Below are 17668 nucleotides of genomic sequence, written 5' to 3'. Positions count from 1 at the left end.
GCTCCGGGGGCAGCTTACGGGCAGCCCCGGGACGGGAGCGCTGCCGGGGGCTGGGAGCCTCCGGGCACCCACCGCCCCCTGACCCCCCGCCGTGCTCGCAGCCGGGGGATGCACCCTCTATCAGGCGCAAGGTTCCCATCCCGAGCCTGAGATTTTGGGGTTTGGGGTGGGTTGGTTTGTTGGGGGGTTTTGGTTTTTTTTTTAGTTGTTTTGTTGTTTGGGGTTTTTTGCGGCCCCTGAAATATTTCACTGCATTGCCTCGCCCAAATAAAACCAGCGCGGCTGGAGGTAAAGGTAATGTAAACCGGGCTTTACTTCCCTCTAATCCTGGGTTTCAGATGGGATTTCGGTGCCTCCCGCCCGCTGCTGAAGTGCTGGATAGCTACTGCTGCCTGAACTGCTGCTCTCTGTTCTCTTCTCTTTTGCCAAGGAGATGATAGAAAGTGATATCCCGTCCATAATGTCAGGAATCATTAGGAATTCAGGGCAAAATCACCACCCTTCACAGGAGTACAGGTGAGGCATTTATCCGTTTCAAAAATACGCGCTGCACTGTCACAGCCTGCTAACTGATGTTGTTTTCTCATTGCTTCACAAAAAAACCCCAACCCTTAGCATATAGAAATCAAGTTTGTTTGTTTGTTAAAGTTAGATGCATTATTTCTCCACTCTAAATTAGATTTCCAAGCTGGTGAACAGTTACAATGCATTACTTATCCAGAAGCATTCCCATTTAAAGTATTTTGGTACTAAACTGCGTTTGATAAATGCACCTTCAAAGCCTTGGGCTGACCTTCCAGTAAACTCTCTCTACTGTACAAGCGTTGCCAGAGAAGGATGTTCCTATTAAATAACAATTATTTAAAAGTTCCCTTTCAGGTCACATTTTGCATTGTTATGAAGCAGTCATGGAGAGACTGAATCAAGTGCAATAGACACTAGAAGAGCTTTTCATTAAAATGAGTACTTATGTAGTACTCCAAAGCACTGGCATGTCAAAGGGCTTCTAATAGCAGTGGGAACAAACCTGGGTTTGTCAACAGCCTTTGATAATTTACCTATGTACCACTGCGCATCCCTTTATCGTTTCAAAGAATTGTTAGAAGTCACGGGATAGCTCTGCATGAATTACAGTGCACTGGGTTAAGTTAGGTTACATCTTGTCACATGATGCAAAGTTCCAAGAAATACAGAATAGCAGAACACGATCCAGTTCTCACAGTAAAAAACAAATCAATAAATAATTACTTTTGTGTTTTAAAATGAGGAGTGAGAGACGATCGCCTTCCTCCCAGCCTGAGGGTGTTCTCACCCATTTCTATGGGTAAACATGGTCTGCCGCAGGTATTCTTCTATCAGCCTCTCTCTATTCAAAATGCAAACACTGCGCTGCAGCCTCTTGCAGCTCAACAAGTGATTTGTTATACTCTCTGAAGGCACTGTGGAAAAAGGTTTGTGGAGCTCTATTTTGCTGTTTACTGAAGCACTGTTTGCTCTAGGCTTTTTTTGTTGGCTATGTAAATATTTGTAAATAAATTAATGAAGGGTGTGTATGAGAGAGACATCTGGGTACTTATATTTCAGCCTGTATCTTCAGTACTCTGAAGAACATACCACCTTAACAAAGACCCTTTTTATGGAGGGAACTATTCTTTAACTCATAGCTGCAGAAAAAAACCCCACTCCTTTTGGGGGGAGAAAGGTAGGATTTATCTTACTGCCAGTAAAGGAATTGTAAAAGATTCTTCTTTTATTCAGGAGTCAGCTGCTTTTAAAAACTACTTTCAGTTCCCTACTAAACATTTTGAACTCAAAGAACCCAGTTCTCTAAAGTTTTTAACCCACTTGCAATTTCTTTAATGCAGCTTTAAAATGAATTATTTGACCTCATTTAATAGTGGAAAATTCTGATAAAAATGCATAAAATCTGAACTGCACCATAAATGCAGAGCAGTATTTGTCCTACTTCATGAGAAAACACTTTGGATTATGTAAAAGAAAATCTTTTAGACTGAATGATTTTAAGAAAAGAATAGACCTGTCAAATTCTATCAGCTCTGTTTACTCTCCTGCTGTCACCACAGTCCGAGACTGGAACCCACAGTCCCGAGTTCTCCATGGGGGAGCATCAAGGCTCCACAAAATGGGGAATGGCCTCCAATTAGTGAGTGGGAGGCCGGGGCTGCGCTGAGAATACTCTTCTGTCTCACTTGGAATCTTTCAATGGGACAGTTGGACTTGGAGGAGACCAGGCTTTCCTGTGAGTGTGCAGGAGGAAACATTGAAAAGGGAGGGGAGTGTGTGGGCGTGTAAGCAGGGGATCAAATCAGCAAATACCGATAAGTTTTCATGCAGCTTATGCTTACAGTGTGTAACTATGGGATTTTTATTTTTTTTTTAAATGGACGAGGGGAAAAAATCCCTGATTTTTAGCAGATCTTTGAATTCTGTGGATCTGAAGCATCTATAGTACATTTTATGTAGCACATAAAGCAGTGATAAGGACAAGACTGCTATGCAAAGTCCAGGGACTATTTGCGCCATAGTAAAATGATTTTAGAAATATATCTCTTCCACCAATGCGGCTGTGGGATATAAACCACCATGCTGTCCAGGAATGATTAAGGGCCATCCTATCTCCTCCGATGCCTGTGTTTTTTATGGTGCTGCCACTGCCTGGCTACCAATACAAAGTAATACTTCATATTAGCAGATGCCTGTCTTAGCTTCCCAGACAAAATACTTTTACCTTCAATATTTTCATAATTGTAGTAGAAAAATATTTCTAATGATTTGATTTTAGGTTTCAGTGAATAAAAGTAGGGAGTTGTAACACACTGGGATTTTTCAACCTTTAACGCTTTATTCTTGTTAATTGTAATTAATAATCTAAAATTATGTTTTACTGTAAATATTTTGACATTTAAATCAAAGCAATAGGCAGACTACAAGTTTATTATGCAGTGGCCTGCTTATGGTAATTTCAGCACAAAGCTATGTAAATTATAGGAACCAATGCAAAGGCTACTAAATTAGCGGAGAGCTCCCATGGTCTTCAGTGGACTTGGAGCTGGTCTCAGAGTAAAAAGGTTCTTCAGCTCATGAATGCTGTGATCTTCAAGCGATATTTTTAGCTGAAGCCTGCAATCTATCCTTTTGCCGTCTAGTTTGAGCCAGTGCAAGAGAAGTAAAAGATTTACTGTGATGTACATGTAAGTGTAGAATGAGATTTAATATGCAGAGCTTGAGCAACAGAAACCCCAGGGGCGCAATGCAAGGCCAAGGTGGGCCTGGGCTAAGACTGCAAAAACATTTATAGACCTTTAAGTTCTCTCCCAAAGAAGGCTCAATATTGTCTTAATTCAACATTCTTGGTTTTCAGATGTACCAGCATGCTGATTTTTCTCAGGGACTATCCCATTCCCAAACTAGGTACAGTTATGTGTGGTTTGTTACATATTATATAATAGATCATGACATAAACCCCAGGCCATTATAAGGGAGACAAGGAGTAACTTGCTGTGGATTATTTGGCATATGTGAGAATCCAAATTTAAGGAAGCACCTAATCAGTTTAGGTAACAATGTGGCATCTATATTCTAAAAGAAATAACTAAAATCTATAATTCTATTTGAAGAAATAACATTACTTAAGATGTAAAGCTAACCCTGATCAACATGATACATTAACTTCATGTTTTGCAGCTCATTAGTTTCTGTAAGGACCATGTTTCTGCTTCTTTATATTACTATGCTTTTCCAGTTGACAGAAGCCTTATGTAGTATTTTGAAGACCTTGCAATGAATTTCCTATACATGTTAATCAGGAATTAAGTTTTAAATAGATATCTTTTTGATCAAAAGGTGTTACTCAGTCGTTAATTGTTCAACATATTAGTAGACTATATCCTCCTCCACCCCATTTTAATTGTCCCTTTGGTTCTTTAAAAAATGGGTCTATATTCATTAGCTCATTAGATAGTCTGATTAATTTTTTTCTGTAATAATTGCTTTATGTTAGCATAAAATCATATTGAGACACATAGACACGCAACTGCTGTATTCCATGCATTCTGGACATGACTGCATTATAGTGGTGAAAAAGGTGGAAAGTCTCTATCTTTATGATACACGGTACATTTTAGCTCCCTAAGTGGTACTCTCATATCTGGTTTTGCACTTTGGTTTCTGGAGAGCAAGCTACATCTCACAACTCCTGGCTGTCACCACTGGGGATGGATGGAGTCTGGGAGTTTGCATGAAGGACATTTCTGCAGACAAAAGGTTACAAATGCATAACTAACGAAACCGTAATTGTTCCTGAAGAAAATGTCAGTGTCCATTCCCTTGACACCATGTGTGTCTGACAGGGAGTGAGATAATGACTCAATGTGTCGGAGGAATTTCATCACAGTAGTTGCTTCATTCTTTCAAAAAAATGTGAGAAACCTCCTAGGAATCAGTCAAACTCAGGCCACTGTGGATTGATTTAAGTGGATTAGCTCAACTCTTTCCTATGCAGTTCCTGAAATGTGCTAATCGGAATTAATAAAAAATTGTGGCCCTTGCTCCTCAAATTGTCTTGCAGTTGCAGGCAGAGATGGGAAGGGCTGGTTTGTTCCCAGGCAATATCTTGCAGGCTTCCCAGGCTCGGCTGCCTCCAGAGAAACCAGAACGGAGTTCGTATCTTACCTCATGAATGGTGCTTGACACACACACACACACACCCCCTTCAAAACAAGGAAACAGAAAAGGAGTTTGTACTTTCTCAGTATCCCTGTGAGATCTCAGTGGCTCATGGCACACCACTCTTACTTTTTAAAGCACCTGTTCTAAAAATCTCTTACGTGTGGAAAGCAGAATTGCTGCATGACTGCAGCAGCAAGTAATGCAATTGAGACAGGTTCTTACAACAGTGCAAAACCAAGAGTAGTATATTTTATAATCCCTTTACACTGGAGTAAATAACTACACAACATCCCAGGCAGGTAGATCAGTTCAGTGCTAACAAACAGCAGCTGAAGCAATGTTAAAGGGAAAAAACAGCTTTCCAGGTAGACAATGCTCCTGGCATTAATATAAAACATTCCTGTAGTGCCTGGTAGCTCAACACATTTTTTGTATTGAGGAGAAGTTATTTTGACATTAGTCACAGGTTTTGGTTTTGGTTGGTGGGTTGATTTTTTGAACAAAACAGATTGCAGAGGCAGATACTGGCTGTGTTTGGCAAATCCACACCTAGGGATGGTTATGTGGGTAAAGCACAGCAGGAAGCAAGTGGCTGGGGGTAGAGTGCTGACATCGCTGCTAACTTCCTCTTAGGCTTAAGCAAATCATGTAGGTCACTTGTAATTCAGTTTCCCTTCATCCCGTACCAAAATGATGTAATGAAGGGTTGTGAAACTCAGAGCTGAAATGTATAAAAGTCTCCAGGAGCACATCTATAGCCTGTTCTATTAGTGCTAAGTACCTTTACAGAAGGTTTTTGGAGAATCATCTTCATTCTGAGCCATGGTGTAAGAAAAGGAGAACAGCAACACCTGACAGGGTAATCATATTATTTGCTTTTTCCTCACTGGTTTTTGTTCCTATAATCCAAAGTTTCTTGAGCTGTAGCTGAGGAGGGACTCTCTGGTTGTACCTGGAAAGCTGCCTAATTGCTGTTCTTATTTCCAGAAATTACTTGAAGAATTTGAAGGCAGGGAGGAGAAAGGCAGGCTGGTGGCTTGGGACCGGGTGGGTGGTTTGCCTTCAAGAGGCAGAGAGGAATTGCAGACCAAAAGCAGCAGTGAGAGCTGCTGGCTGAAGCAGGAGAGGAGCAGAAACAGGGAGGAGAGAGGCAAGTGGTTGTGATTGTGGAAACCAGAACCTAGTGCAGGGAAAAGCACCTGCAAGGGTGGAAGATGGGAAGCGAAGTGTATAGAGGGAAGGAACAGAGCAGAGGGAGTGAGGAGCAATAGGAGGTGGTGAAGCTGACTCCTTCAATAAAACAGAGAATCCTTCTCACCATGGAGACAGCTAAAGAATCACAAAACATAAATATTTTCCTTGTGTTGTTTTACATATGAGAAACCACTGCATTTTTTTCTGAGGACATCACGTAACCTCAGACAAAAGAAAACAGTTTCTCATCACCACTTCAAGAAGAGGTTTTCTTACCACTCCTCCTGTTCAATTGTCACTCATGCCAGATAAACCATTGCAAACAACCAAGAATCTGCCACCCCTGATTGCTCCTACTTGTTGAACAGTTGTATTACCTAAGCATAGGCAAAAAGCTCAGATGTCAGTGGTGGCAATGATAATAAAAACTGTCCCTTGGGTGAGAGACGTCTTAGAACTGGTTGCAGTTTAATATGCCAAACGCAACCGCAGTGTTTTGGACAGAGGCAATGATGAGTTGCCACCACATGCTAAGCCCTTCGAGAGAACCTGTAGCATTAGATTCACCCTACAGCATCAACCAGTTTGGGTGCTTTGTGTCTTTTAGGGATGGACTCCAGAGAAAACAAACAGAGTTCTCTGAAGTGTGAGTGGTGCAATACGGAGAGAAATCTGTAATTCTACACACTGTATCCTAAACCGAAACACCCAGTTATTGGCTAATCTATTTGCAGATAAAATATCTTCAGGTATGCCTGTCGTTGGTGAGCTCTCCTTTAATCTTAACAGACTTATCTGGAGGACTATTCTATGATGCCGTTGAGGAGATGGTCCCTGTAGTCTCCAGACAAGTTTACCATACCACGGCATTTGCCAATGTAGAAGTGGATAGTTCACCTTGACAGCGGTTTCTGCACTGCCTTAGATCCAGCTCATTAGAACAGCTCAGTGTGAGGAAAGATGGTAAAGTTTGATCTGTGAATATAGATTCAAATTCAACTCTAATGTTCGTTGCAGATTCCCACAAGGTTATGCCAAGAATGAATTTAATTCCGTCTAGCTAGCTGTCGTGCCAGCAGGATGTACTTGATGGGGGGGAAAAAACCAGAGCTCTCTTTAGGTCCATCTGACTGATGATTTTACACTGCTGACAAGCTCTGGTGAGCTTTGTCAGATGCGCAACCTGCATTGGAGTCCAGTTTCTCCTCCAGTGGCTGCAGGAAGGTCTGGAGCTCAGTATCAGGAGATCTGGAAAAGAATTTCATTCCAAGGAGCATTTTTTCTGAATCTGGAAAAGTAATCTTTGTGCAGGTGGGCTGGTGGCAAAAATCTATTGCCCTGATGAGATAGGTGTTTCGGGCAGTGCATGATAGATCAGATAGCAAAGACTAACGCTACCACTGAGCATTTCTGTATCATACTTATCATAGCTCTCAGGGCATTTTCCACAGGAGGCCAGCATCCTCTGATACCTAAAGGAGAGCTGGGACTTAAATCCTCAACATGATGTGGATTCTTGCTAAGGCAGGTGCCTTTCTAGGATAGAAACACATGGAAACAGAAGGGTGTTTTCCTGCAGAGATTTAGAAGGAGAGGGGTAAGACCAGAGTTCCATAATTTCACCACACCTTTAAAAAATGATACCATGTTTGCAACGCATTTGGTTGGTGTGACTGTAACCTTTTCTTCATAGGGGTTTAGTAGTTCAGCGTATATACCAGACAGCCCTGGGGAATGTGCAGCTGGGGACAGTTTCAGTAGTGTGCATTAATTACAGCATACCACTATTTATCTCATTTACATGCATTGAAAGGAAATGGCTGCTTTTACTACAGTGCCCCATTGTGCCAGGGGCTGTGAACACCCATCTAAAGACAGGATCTCTGACTCCTGAAGTTTACCCTCAAACGTGAGGCCAAAAGGGTGGTGGAGGGGAACAGAATCAAAGTACACATAACATTACAATATGTACTTATATATTTGTAGTTGTCTTGGCACAGGCAATTTTTCAGGTCAGAAAGATTGAACTCTATGAGATTAAAACATTAGGTATTACTGTGCGCATAGCTCTCTTTTCAGAGGCAGTTAGATTAGCATTTTTTCACTAAAAGCAGGACACACATTGAGCCTGTGTATTGTGAGATAAGCTGGTTTTATGCTGCAGAAGACATCTGGGCATTTCAAACACCTCAGTCAGACAGCGATGGGCATACTTTAAGCAGTTTCACCTTTTTTAAGACACATGAAATTTTAACATTAGTTTTAAAGGCAACCTGCAGAATAATTCTTAAATGTGAAATACTGTATTCTGATGAAATATACTTTTTTCCCCCATTATTAATGAAAGCAGTTATTCTGACAACTAACAAATCCATTTAAAAAAATGTGTAAGGGAACAGCCAGAGGGGATTTTAAGAGCTGTAAACTGAAATTCAAACAGCCATGCCATGCTAGGATGGGGAAGGGAAGGAAGCATCTTTGCCTTGGAAACAGAGCTGGCCCCCACACTGGTCTAGTTATTATGTATTATTGCATCTTTGTACCTGTTTAAAATAGAGCCTAATGACTCTTAGACCAACTTAAGAGTTCAGTCACCTTCCGTGCCCCCATTTGGATCTGCAGCATTTGTGTGAGAGGGACCACATCACGAGGCTGCGGAGAGGGGTACGCTGCCTGATGCTAACTGGCAAGGAGCAGAGTTGTAGTGCAAGCTTCTGACGGCATCTGAGTGTGCCCAGGGCATCGCCAGGCATCCCCACACCTAGGAGAAGCACCAGGATGCATGCATCTAGAGTGAGTGCGAAGCAGAGACCTTGGTTTCCCCAAAAAGCTAAAGCTGGGAAGTCTGCTGAGCACCACCACGACTGCCGCGGTCCTCCAGTGCGGAGATGCTCGTCCCACGCGGAGCAGCGGCGAGGGCATGTGGCGGATTCATTGCCTGACAGGAGGCGTGTGCAGTGGGTGCTGACCCTCACCGCCCATCTGACCCCGTTATTTGTTGAAGGAGCTGACTTGTCTGGAAGGACTGGCAGGGACCTGGGGTGCCAGATGGCATGTGGATGTGTGTTGTGTGTCGGCTGTCATTCAGCCAGATTAATGTGAAGTTTGTAAAAAGGAGGAGGGGGGGAAAAACAATTAAGCAAGAATCCCAAAAACAATCGGGGCCACGTGCCACCGGGCAGCAGTCGTTGGCGGCACAATGGGTTATCGGCTTCCCATGAATGGGCCCAACTGTTGCAAACGACATGAGCCTGCCCAGTTTTCAAATCATTTAATGCCCTTGTTTACTTCCAATCCAGCCAATCTGCAGGCCGGGAGAGCCGTCACCTGATAGTCTTTTTATGTATTTAAGTCCCAGGCCTCACAAAATAACTGAACAGCGGTAACCATGGCAATGCTAATTATTGCACTATAACTACAGTAGGAGAAAGAAAACAGGGTAGGCTGGGGGAGAGATTTGAAGATGTTTTTTTGGCCAGGATTTGAGCTTTTGGCTTCTGGTCATGAGTAGGGGTTTTTTGCTTCCTTTTCTTCTTTTCAAAATCTTTTTACAAACAAATAAATTACATTCTGCTTTAACGATCTCCCACAAAATAGTTTAGGGAACTTTGATACGGGTTTCTGGTAATCATGAATAGAAGAGCTGAAAGCTCCTAGGCAGCCAGGCCCTAGAGTTCTGCCTTGTTCTTTTAAGCTGATTTAGAATCGTGTTAAACATAAAAGATGCTTCAGCAAGAGACCAGATTTATTTAAGGCTTCTGCGTTGTCATTTGGCAACAAACGTACGTTAGTACCACACAGCTGGCTTTAAGACATCTATAAGAGAGCTCTTTAAAGCCTTTGTTTTGAGAGCAAAATCAACTACATCCAACTAAACTGTGTTCTTCTGAAAGAGAAATATGTTTTCCTGGATCTGAATCCCTTTGGGTTTACCCCAGGTATCTAACAATAACTTCCTGATGTGTTCTCATTATTGTTTACTCCTCAAGATACCCATGACTTCTGTAATACTGTTTAACATAAGCAAAAGCAGTTAAACCCTTCATTTGCAATAGCTCTTTTACTGACTTTAACGGGAGTTTTGACCACACAGGGATTTTTGAGTACTGTAAATATATGCCAATATTTCAGTTTTGTACCACGCACTTTATCAGAAGCAAAACAAAACAGGTGGGATGAAGCATGTGTCAAAAATGGAGCTTTAAACCAAAAGCAGCCTGTCATCGTTACACCTCGGGTTTGTTGCTGAAGGCAGGCTGGGTGTTCTTGTGCATTCAGTCACTAGGTTTTCATTCTGATCCTTTCGTATGTCAAAAACCACCCAAAAAATTGTTTTGTATGCTTCATGGTTCCTTGTTAAGTATCAATAACTTCATGTATCTGAATGGAAGAGATCACCAGGTCATTCTGTAAAGTTTTGCTCATGCAGCAGCTCGCCGCTGATCTGTCCCCACCGACAGGACACAGTGGCTGGGAAAAACCCTCTCCGCAGGTGCTCAATCCAGCAGCATACATGGGTCCTTGAACAGCTAGGCACAGAAACTCCTTCTGAGGCTGGCTGGTCACTGAATTTCAAGGTTAATGCAAAATTAGGTTAAATTCAGCTTAAATGAGGTTAGAATCAGGTTAAAAGTCCTGATGGGTTTCTTCTACATCAAGGCCAAACACGCGCATGTTTCTGACACATGTGAAAATAATGTATCAGCTTTGCGTTTTTTCCTAGGCAGTTTCTCTTCTGGGTTCTCATGCCTTCTTCCCCTACAAATACTGCACAATAAGTTTTCTTAACCAAAATGTTTCAAACTGTAGGAAGGAACATGTGGTTAGGTAAAGGGCAACAGCAACCGGCCAGCTGTGAAACCAAAGGTCGCATCTGAATTCTGCAAACGGAATCCCAGCCTGGTGCATTTTCCCCGCTGATCTACGTGAGCTTTGGCATCCCAGTCATCTCCCCTTACTGGGGACAGTGTAGCAGCATCTCCGCTCTCTGCTAACCTTTCATGCTATTTTGCAGACTCTTAGCTTCTGACCCCTCCCAGCTGAGTGAAGATGACCTCCCCAGTGACTTACAGTCCTTGTCGTGGCTGACATCTGTTGATGTGCCTCGGTTACAACAGATGGCCAGTGGAAGAATGGATTTTAGCCTTGGTGCCCAGAATGCAATGCTACAACAGACAGGTAAACTGTCAGGATGTTAAATAACAGCTCTTTAAGCGGCAGCACAACATTATGCCTCCTTTCTTCCCCACCCCCACCCCCCCTCTCCCGCAGGCTAGCTTTCCTAATAGTAGATTCTTTTTAAGTGCATTACATTTTGCTTCCTGTCAGAAGACCTGGAGCCTGTTGTCTTCTGATAAGGACATTACTGATACATTTCCTTCATTTCAAGAGGCAGAGAGCCCTAGCAGCGACAACAGAGATCTTAGGAGCCGATTGGCATTTCTGCTCAGTGTAGTTGCTGGTGCCTTGTTGCATGAACTTGGGCCAAGGTATTTAAGACTTGCACTTCAGAGGTTTTCAACAGCTTTGAAATTAGGTAATTAGTCTTTCTTGTTTGTTTCAACATTGATAAAAGTAAGAGTACCTTATTTACCCCATAGCTGTTTGCTTCATACAGACTTACAGCATATGTTCGTTGAACGCCTTTCCTTTGTGTGAACATCCTTTAAGTAAACACACGTGTTCCCTAAGGCATTCTGCTGAGCGAGCTCAGCATATCATCTTGCTTGCTTTAGAGCAGAAATCTTTCTGGAGTACAGATAGTGCTGAATATGTTTTCTTTCTTTTTTTTTTTCTTTTGTAAGATACTGTGTCTGTAACACCACTGTGGACTGTTAAACAGCTGACATCTTTCATTCCCTACATAACAAGTTTTAGAAGCAGCTGATGTCATCTTTGCAGTTTGTGAAATACTCTTGGTTCTTTTGGGATGGAAAGCCACGGAGAGGTGTGATTATCCACTCCAGAGCTTAGCTGTGTTCAACTGCATCTATTAAAAATAAATGCCAGCTCTCTCTTCTGAAGTGTGCTTTCATGCAAACATTCATTGCCTTTGCTTTCTCCGAAATAGGTCCTGTGGCAAGCAATATGCGCTCGACAGGAGCACCTGGAGCGATGATTCATGTCCAGGCCAGCCTGCCACAGGGAATCCTGGGTCTGAATTCTATTTCAACACACGGAGCAAATGTAAGAGCAGGCCTTGATGGCTTATTATTGCAACACTTCTTAGGAAAAGATGTTGGTAATTTCAAGGCTGACACATCTGTTGTCTTTATCTCAGCAGATGAGCCAGTATGCTGTGGGTGGGCAGCCGTCCCCCAGTTTACAAACACAGCAACAACTCTTTCCTCCTCCTCATTCACAGCAAGTGTTTGCCCTAGCACAGAACACACAACAGGTACTGTTACTTGCTTGTTGTCTGTGTCTTGAAGTACCTGCTAAGATCACATCTAGAACTCTTTTAAAAGGAAAACAGTAAAATATCCCTAAACCTACATACCCATGGAAATTCTGCATCCAACATTTTCCTTCTTTTCCATCTGCATACAGTGTAACCCGGCAGCAATTTACAACACACCCTATGGGACTCAGCCACCCTATTCTCAGCCACGCCTGGCTCCTCACTCTGCCCAAGAACTGCATCCAAAGCATTACCCCAAGCCGATCTATTCCTATAGGTGAGTAGAGACCAGAAGAACGTGTTGCCTACAGCCTGTGTTGGGATGACTGCAACACCGTAGGTGTGGTAGCACGAGAGTGTGTGATCCTTTCAAAGAGAACAAAAATCCCATCATCAGTCCAGGAGTTCTGTGGAAGCTGTTTCTGAGGGGTAGCAGGAATGAACAAGCAAACTGGTTCCTGGACAGCAGCATAAAGGTAGAGTAATAGCACAGAGGAGTAAAATCTGCAGGATCACAAGGGTGACTTCTGAGCACCTGAGAACATTAATCCCATGATCAGCCAGCTGTTTGTATGTTAAGAGGTGGGTCAGAGGTTGCTAGAGCAGAACAAGGCATGATGGCTAAGTATATGCAATCTGTTATTTCCTGTATTTCTCTGTCCTGTAGTTGTTTGATTGCAATGGCGCTGAAGAACAGCAGAACAGGCAGTCTCCCAGTGAGTGAGATCTACAGCTTCATGAAGGAGCACTTCCCCTACTTCAAGGTAGGCACACACCTGAAGGGTGGAAGTAGAACATCACAAATACTTTGTTCATGGCTTATTTCACTGACATCCTCCTGCATCTTTCAGACAGCTCCTGATGGCTGGAAGAACTCTGTGCGCCACAACCTGTCTCTGAATAAGTGTTTTGAGAAGGTGGAGAACAAGATGAGTGGCACTTCTCGCAAAGGGTGCCTGTGGGCTCTCAATCCTGCCAAGATTGACAAGATGGAAGAGGAGATGCAGAAGTGGAAGCGGAAGGATTTAGCTGCTATTCACAGGAGCATGGCTAACCCAGGTAGGGCTTATGTTACACTTTTGCTATGCGTGTGAGAAGCAAGGCGGGGGGAAAGGCTTTTTGACCAGGAATGCATGAATCTTAAGAAATAAGGTATATGTTGGAACAGAGCTGGCCGGTGCACAGCTCTCGCGCCTTGCAACAGCTGCCTCCTCTGAGCTGCTCGGCTGAAATACCCCATGCTCTGCACTGAATGAGGTCATTGCTGCTGGCTCCGAGGTTGTGTGACAGGGTGATACACGGCAGCAGGAGGAGGTCACTGAACTGACAGCTGGTTTTGGAGACCCTTAGTGCAAATCGGTCCCCAGCTTCAACATGTTTGGGTTTTTTTCTCCCATGATAACCTATCTAGCATATCTGAGCCCTTCTGAGGAGTTATGCTGCCTCTGGTGTTAGTATTCATAGAGTCACATTTTAGCAATTTTTTGCCTGTTTTTCTGCAAAACTCTCCCTTTACTAAGGCTTTGTCATTCCTATTTATGAAGACACATGGGTTTTTTTCAGGAGCTTAATACTGGAAAAACCAAGTAGACTTTTTAGCTGCAAAGTCTGTAACATACAATCAACAACAAATTACGTTCTCCTTTGCTTAAAAACAAAAGTGCAGTTGCAACTGTCAGCAGTCTCTTGTGCGCATCTTATTTGAGATACAAGCAGAAGTCAGAGTATCCCTATGAGCAGGAGACCTACTGAGGATGCTTAGTCCTGCATCTGTGGGTCAGCTGCCATCAGCAGTGACTTAATTGCTCTGTGAAGTCTCATGCAATTGTTTCTTTAGCTCTAAGGGAGTCGAGAAGGGTACAAGCTAAGGGTAGGGAAGTAGGTGGCATTTCCTTGCTCTCTGCACAGTCAAAACCTGCCTTCTGCGCTGCATCTCGTCACAGTGACAGACACTACCTGTTCAGTTTTATTGCAAAAGTGTGTGGCTGTGCTCACTTGTGAAATGCTTTGGCCAGGCCCTGCTTGAACAAATGGGTTAAACTGTCTCTTTTCTTCCTTGGGAATGGGTATCACTTGTGCAGAGGAGCTAGACAAGCTGATCACTGACAGACCTGAGAACTGCAGGCGGCCCAGCAAACAGGCAGAGTCGGAGATCTCCACCCTGAACCACATGGCAGCAGCCCAAGGCCGAATCTCCATCTCCCAGCTGCAGCCTCAGCCGATCATGACGCTCTCGCTGCAGTCCATCCCCCTGCATCACCAGATTCAGACCCAGGCTCGCATCGCCCCAGACTCACCAGCACCTGCACAAACACCTCCTCTCCACACTCTGCCTGACATGAGCCACAGCCCTCTTCCCCACCATCCCATGGGACGCGCGCCTCCGGACTTCCTGAACATGACAACAGACATGAACACAGAGGTGGATGCCCTTGACCCAAGCATTATGGATTTTGCATTGCAAGGTATGGGAGAAGGAAGCTCGGGTAGGGGAGGGCTTGATTTATGTGGTTACGTAGTCACTGAATATATAACCAGGGTCTTCAGCACGATGCTCTGGGCTGTAACCGAGCTAAAAACTTGTACTGGGTGCTGGCCTCTGCAGCGTGACTTCCCTGGCCTGCCCCGTGCTAGATGGGAGAGCAAACTGCCTTCGTGGCTCAAGCACAGGCACTGCAGTAAATGTAAGATGTAAGGGAAGTCTAGCTAGCTGGATTTGGGACACCACATCCCTCTGCCGTGGGAAACCACAGCTCTACTCGTGCTTTAGTTTTCCCCTTCTGTGAAAGGAAAACTTCCCCGGCTTACAGCAATGCCAAGCGTGGCCCCTGGGTTTCTGGTTAACACATGGTAGGTAGATGCTGCCTGAAAAGGTCTGGAGTCCTGCTGGGACCAGAGGATTCGGGGGAGCGGACACACTGACTGCCTTTGCACTAGAAATGGTACCACCTGCAAGCAGCGCTTGTCCTAAGCAGTGGGTAAAGCCCTTTAGTTACTGACTGACCCCTACAGACGGTGCCCGGGTGGGTTGGATGTGTTGCTGTGACCAGAATTTAATCTTTTAAAGGTAATTTATGGGAGGAAATGAAAGACGACAGCTTCAGCCTTGATACCCTGGGTGCCTTCAGCAACTCTCCGCTCCACCTCTCAGACTGTGACCTGGGCACCCCCGGCCTCACCCCTGTCTCCAGTGGCAGTGATCACTCCTTCTCAGACTTGCAGGTCACCGGCCTTTATACCACCTACACGACACTGGACAACGTAGCGGCAGCTCAGTACATGAACTCCCAGGGCAACAAACCCATCGCTCTGCTCTGAGTTTTGCACCGTTCCATGGACCTCTGACTCAGGGGCCAGTTTCTCCCAGCCATTAAAATCCAACCTGAAAGCAATACCAGAGCTCCTCCTGCAGATGCTTGGAACGTGTTGGCTCTACTGGGACAGAGCATGTGATGCCAAAAGAAATCGAACTGTTACCAGCAGAATCACTTTCACCTGTGGCAAGACCGAGGAAGGGGCACGGACATTTGTGTTGCAGGACTCGTGAGCTCTCAAGAAGGACCTGGAAGGTATCAGTCAGCAAGAACTTTCCTAGAATGTAACTAAGCTAAAAAATAGTCCATTTAATCAACACTGTGATCTGGACACCTACACAGAAGGCAACGCAAATCAATAGGCTGGTCAGCACCAAGTTGGAGTCCAAAATGGTTGATCATGTACCATGTATATCCTTTTTTCTTAAATTACCAAATAACTATTGCCATTGAACAAAGACCACACACAGTTTCTAGAGACACTTGCACCACTAACAGTTTTCCAACGTAACCCTTGTTAATTTATTGTTATGAGGTAGGAAAAAAGGAGGAAAAATACTAAAAGTGAAAATATCAAACCCATAGCAGACAACTGTTCTATCTAGGTTTAAAAAACAAAGTCCTTACCCCATGAAGGAAGTGGTACTACTGAATTATTAAACTGATTGCTGGCTAGAAGATTTTAGGAATTATGCCGATCTTTAGGTTTTTTTAAAAAAAATATTAGATTTGTTTATAGTCTTGTGTATTGTGCTTCTGTCTATTCTTGTGCTAGGCAGTATTACTATTTGTAAATTTATTTATATTTATTGTTATGAAGATAAAAGAAATTATGTAAGCTGAGCACTGTTCAATTTTTTGAAATGCTGCAGTAACCTGTTTTACATCCACTAAATTATTCATAATCAAAAATGCAACAATGTTAATCACTGTTGTTACACTACATTTCTTTTAAATAAGCACTTTTGATACTGTGAAACTCATGTTTTTTTAAAAAAAATTCAGAGACCAAATATTGTAACTGTACCATACCAAGTCAGAGTAGTCTTTCTTACCTAATTAACCAAGTAATATTGATTCTAATGTAGTTTTTTTACATTTTCATACCCTGCTTTAGACTTGGTAACATATGTTGCAAAAAACGTGATGAAACATCTGAAGAGATCAAAAGCAAACTGGATGTCGGAACTTAGTATTTAGTCTACTTCCACCTCTGTGACCACGTGGTAATATTTATATCTCATGTTTTGTCTGTTCCTGTGCATTAAGAGCATTTCCCAGTCTCAGTTCCCAGTACTGTATCCAGGTGCTCGCGGGCTCCTCTCTCCCACACTGCTCCTTGTACTAAAAGCCCAGAGGGGGCAGGATGCTGGAGCCACCTCAGCACGGCACCTTCTTGCTTGAAAATTGCTGTTGTGAACATCAGGAGCTAGAAAATACCTGTGCCTGCATCTTCCCCAGCGCATACGTCCACAGCAACCTCTTCCAAAAGGGCACAATGCTCCACGTCATAATTTATTGTTCAAGAACAAATGTGATTAATGATCATTTGCTGTGACTGGCATAATCTACTGTGTCCTCATTTTTTTAAATAAATATTTCTTAGCACTAAGCCTGGGTCATTCTAGATGTGCTGCGTTATAACCACCCTGGCCTCAGGTGAGCCCCTGCCGCACGGCACGCTGCAGCTCAGCCTTAAACAGTAATTCCAAGGCATCTGCTGCCGAAAACCCAACCCAGCGAGGAAATAGTCTCACACGACTTACGGACGGTGACAAACGGACAAAGCTCCGACACGTCTGACTCCAGCTGTGGTGGCCGAGGTGCTGAGGAGCAGGTTCTTCTCCTGAATCTAAGACTTGTGTGTTTACCCGCCACCACTAACAGAAAAGCATCTCATCCACACACAAACCATTTGTAGTGCCCATCTGCAGATGGAAACCAGGGCTGATGTCTAAAAGAGCAGCTTCCCCCAGGCATCACTGCCTTTAACAGTCATAACACTATGTCCAAGACCAGGGTTTGTCCCTGGCTCAAATCCTCCAGGAGAGTCAGAGTTTGCAGATATTTA

At 43.7% G+C, this 17668-nt stretch overlaps 1 protein-coding gene across 1 annotated transcript; it reads left to right on the top strand.

Annotated features, from left to right (window-relative positions):
- Positions 1-362: 362 nt before the first annotated feature.
- FOXN4 (forkhead box N4) lies at positions 363-17181 on the top strand. The gene is made up of 9 exons (XM_037375693.1): positions 363-516; positions 10898-11061; positions 11954-12069; positions 12167-12280; positions 12433-12560; positions 12951-13047; positions 13135-13342; positions 14365-14748; positions 15351-17181. Exons 1-9 carry the CDS (start codon positions 434-436, stop codon positions 15599-15601), a joined length of 1545 nt encoding a protein of 514 aa, XP_037231590.1. The 5' UTR covers positions 363-433; the 3' UTR covers positions 15602-17181.
- The last annotated feature ends 487 nt before the right edge of the window (positions 17182-17668 follow it).

Source organism: Falco rusticolus, chromosome 1 (assembly GCF_015220075.1).
Source record: "Falco rusticolus isolate bFalRus1 chromosome 1, bFalRus1.pri, whole genome shotgun sequence".
NCBI lineage: Eukaryota > Metazoa > Chordata > Aves > Falconiformes > Falconidae > Falco > Falco rusticolus.
Note: the sequence above shows the minus strand (reverse complement) of the source record. Positions and strands in the feature narration are given on the sequence as shown.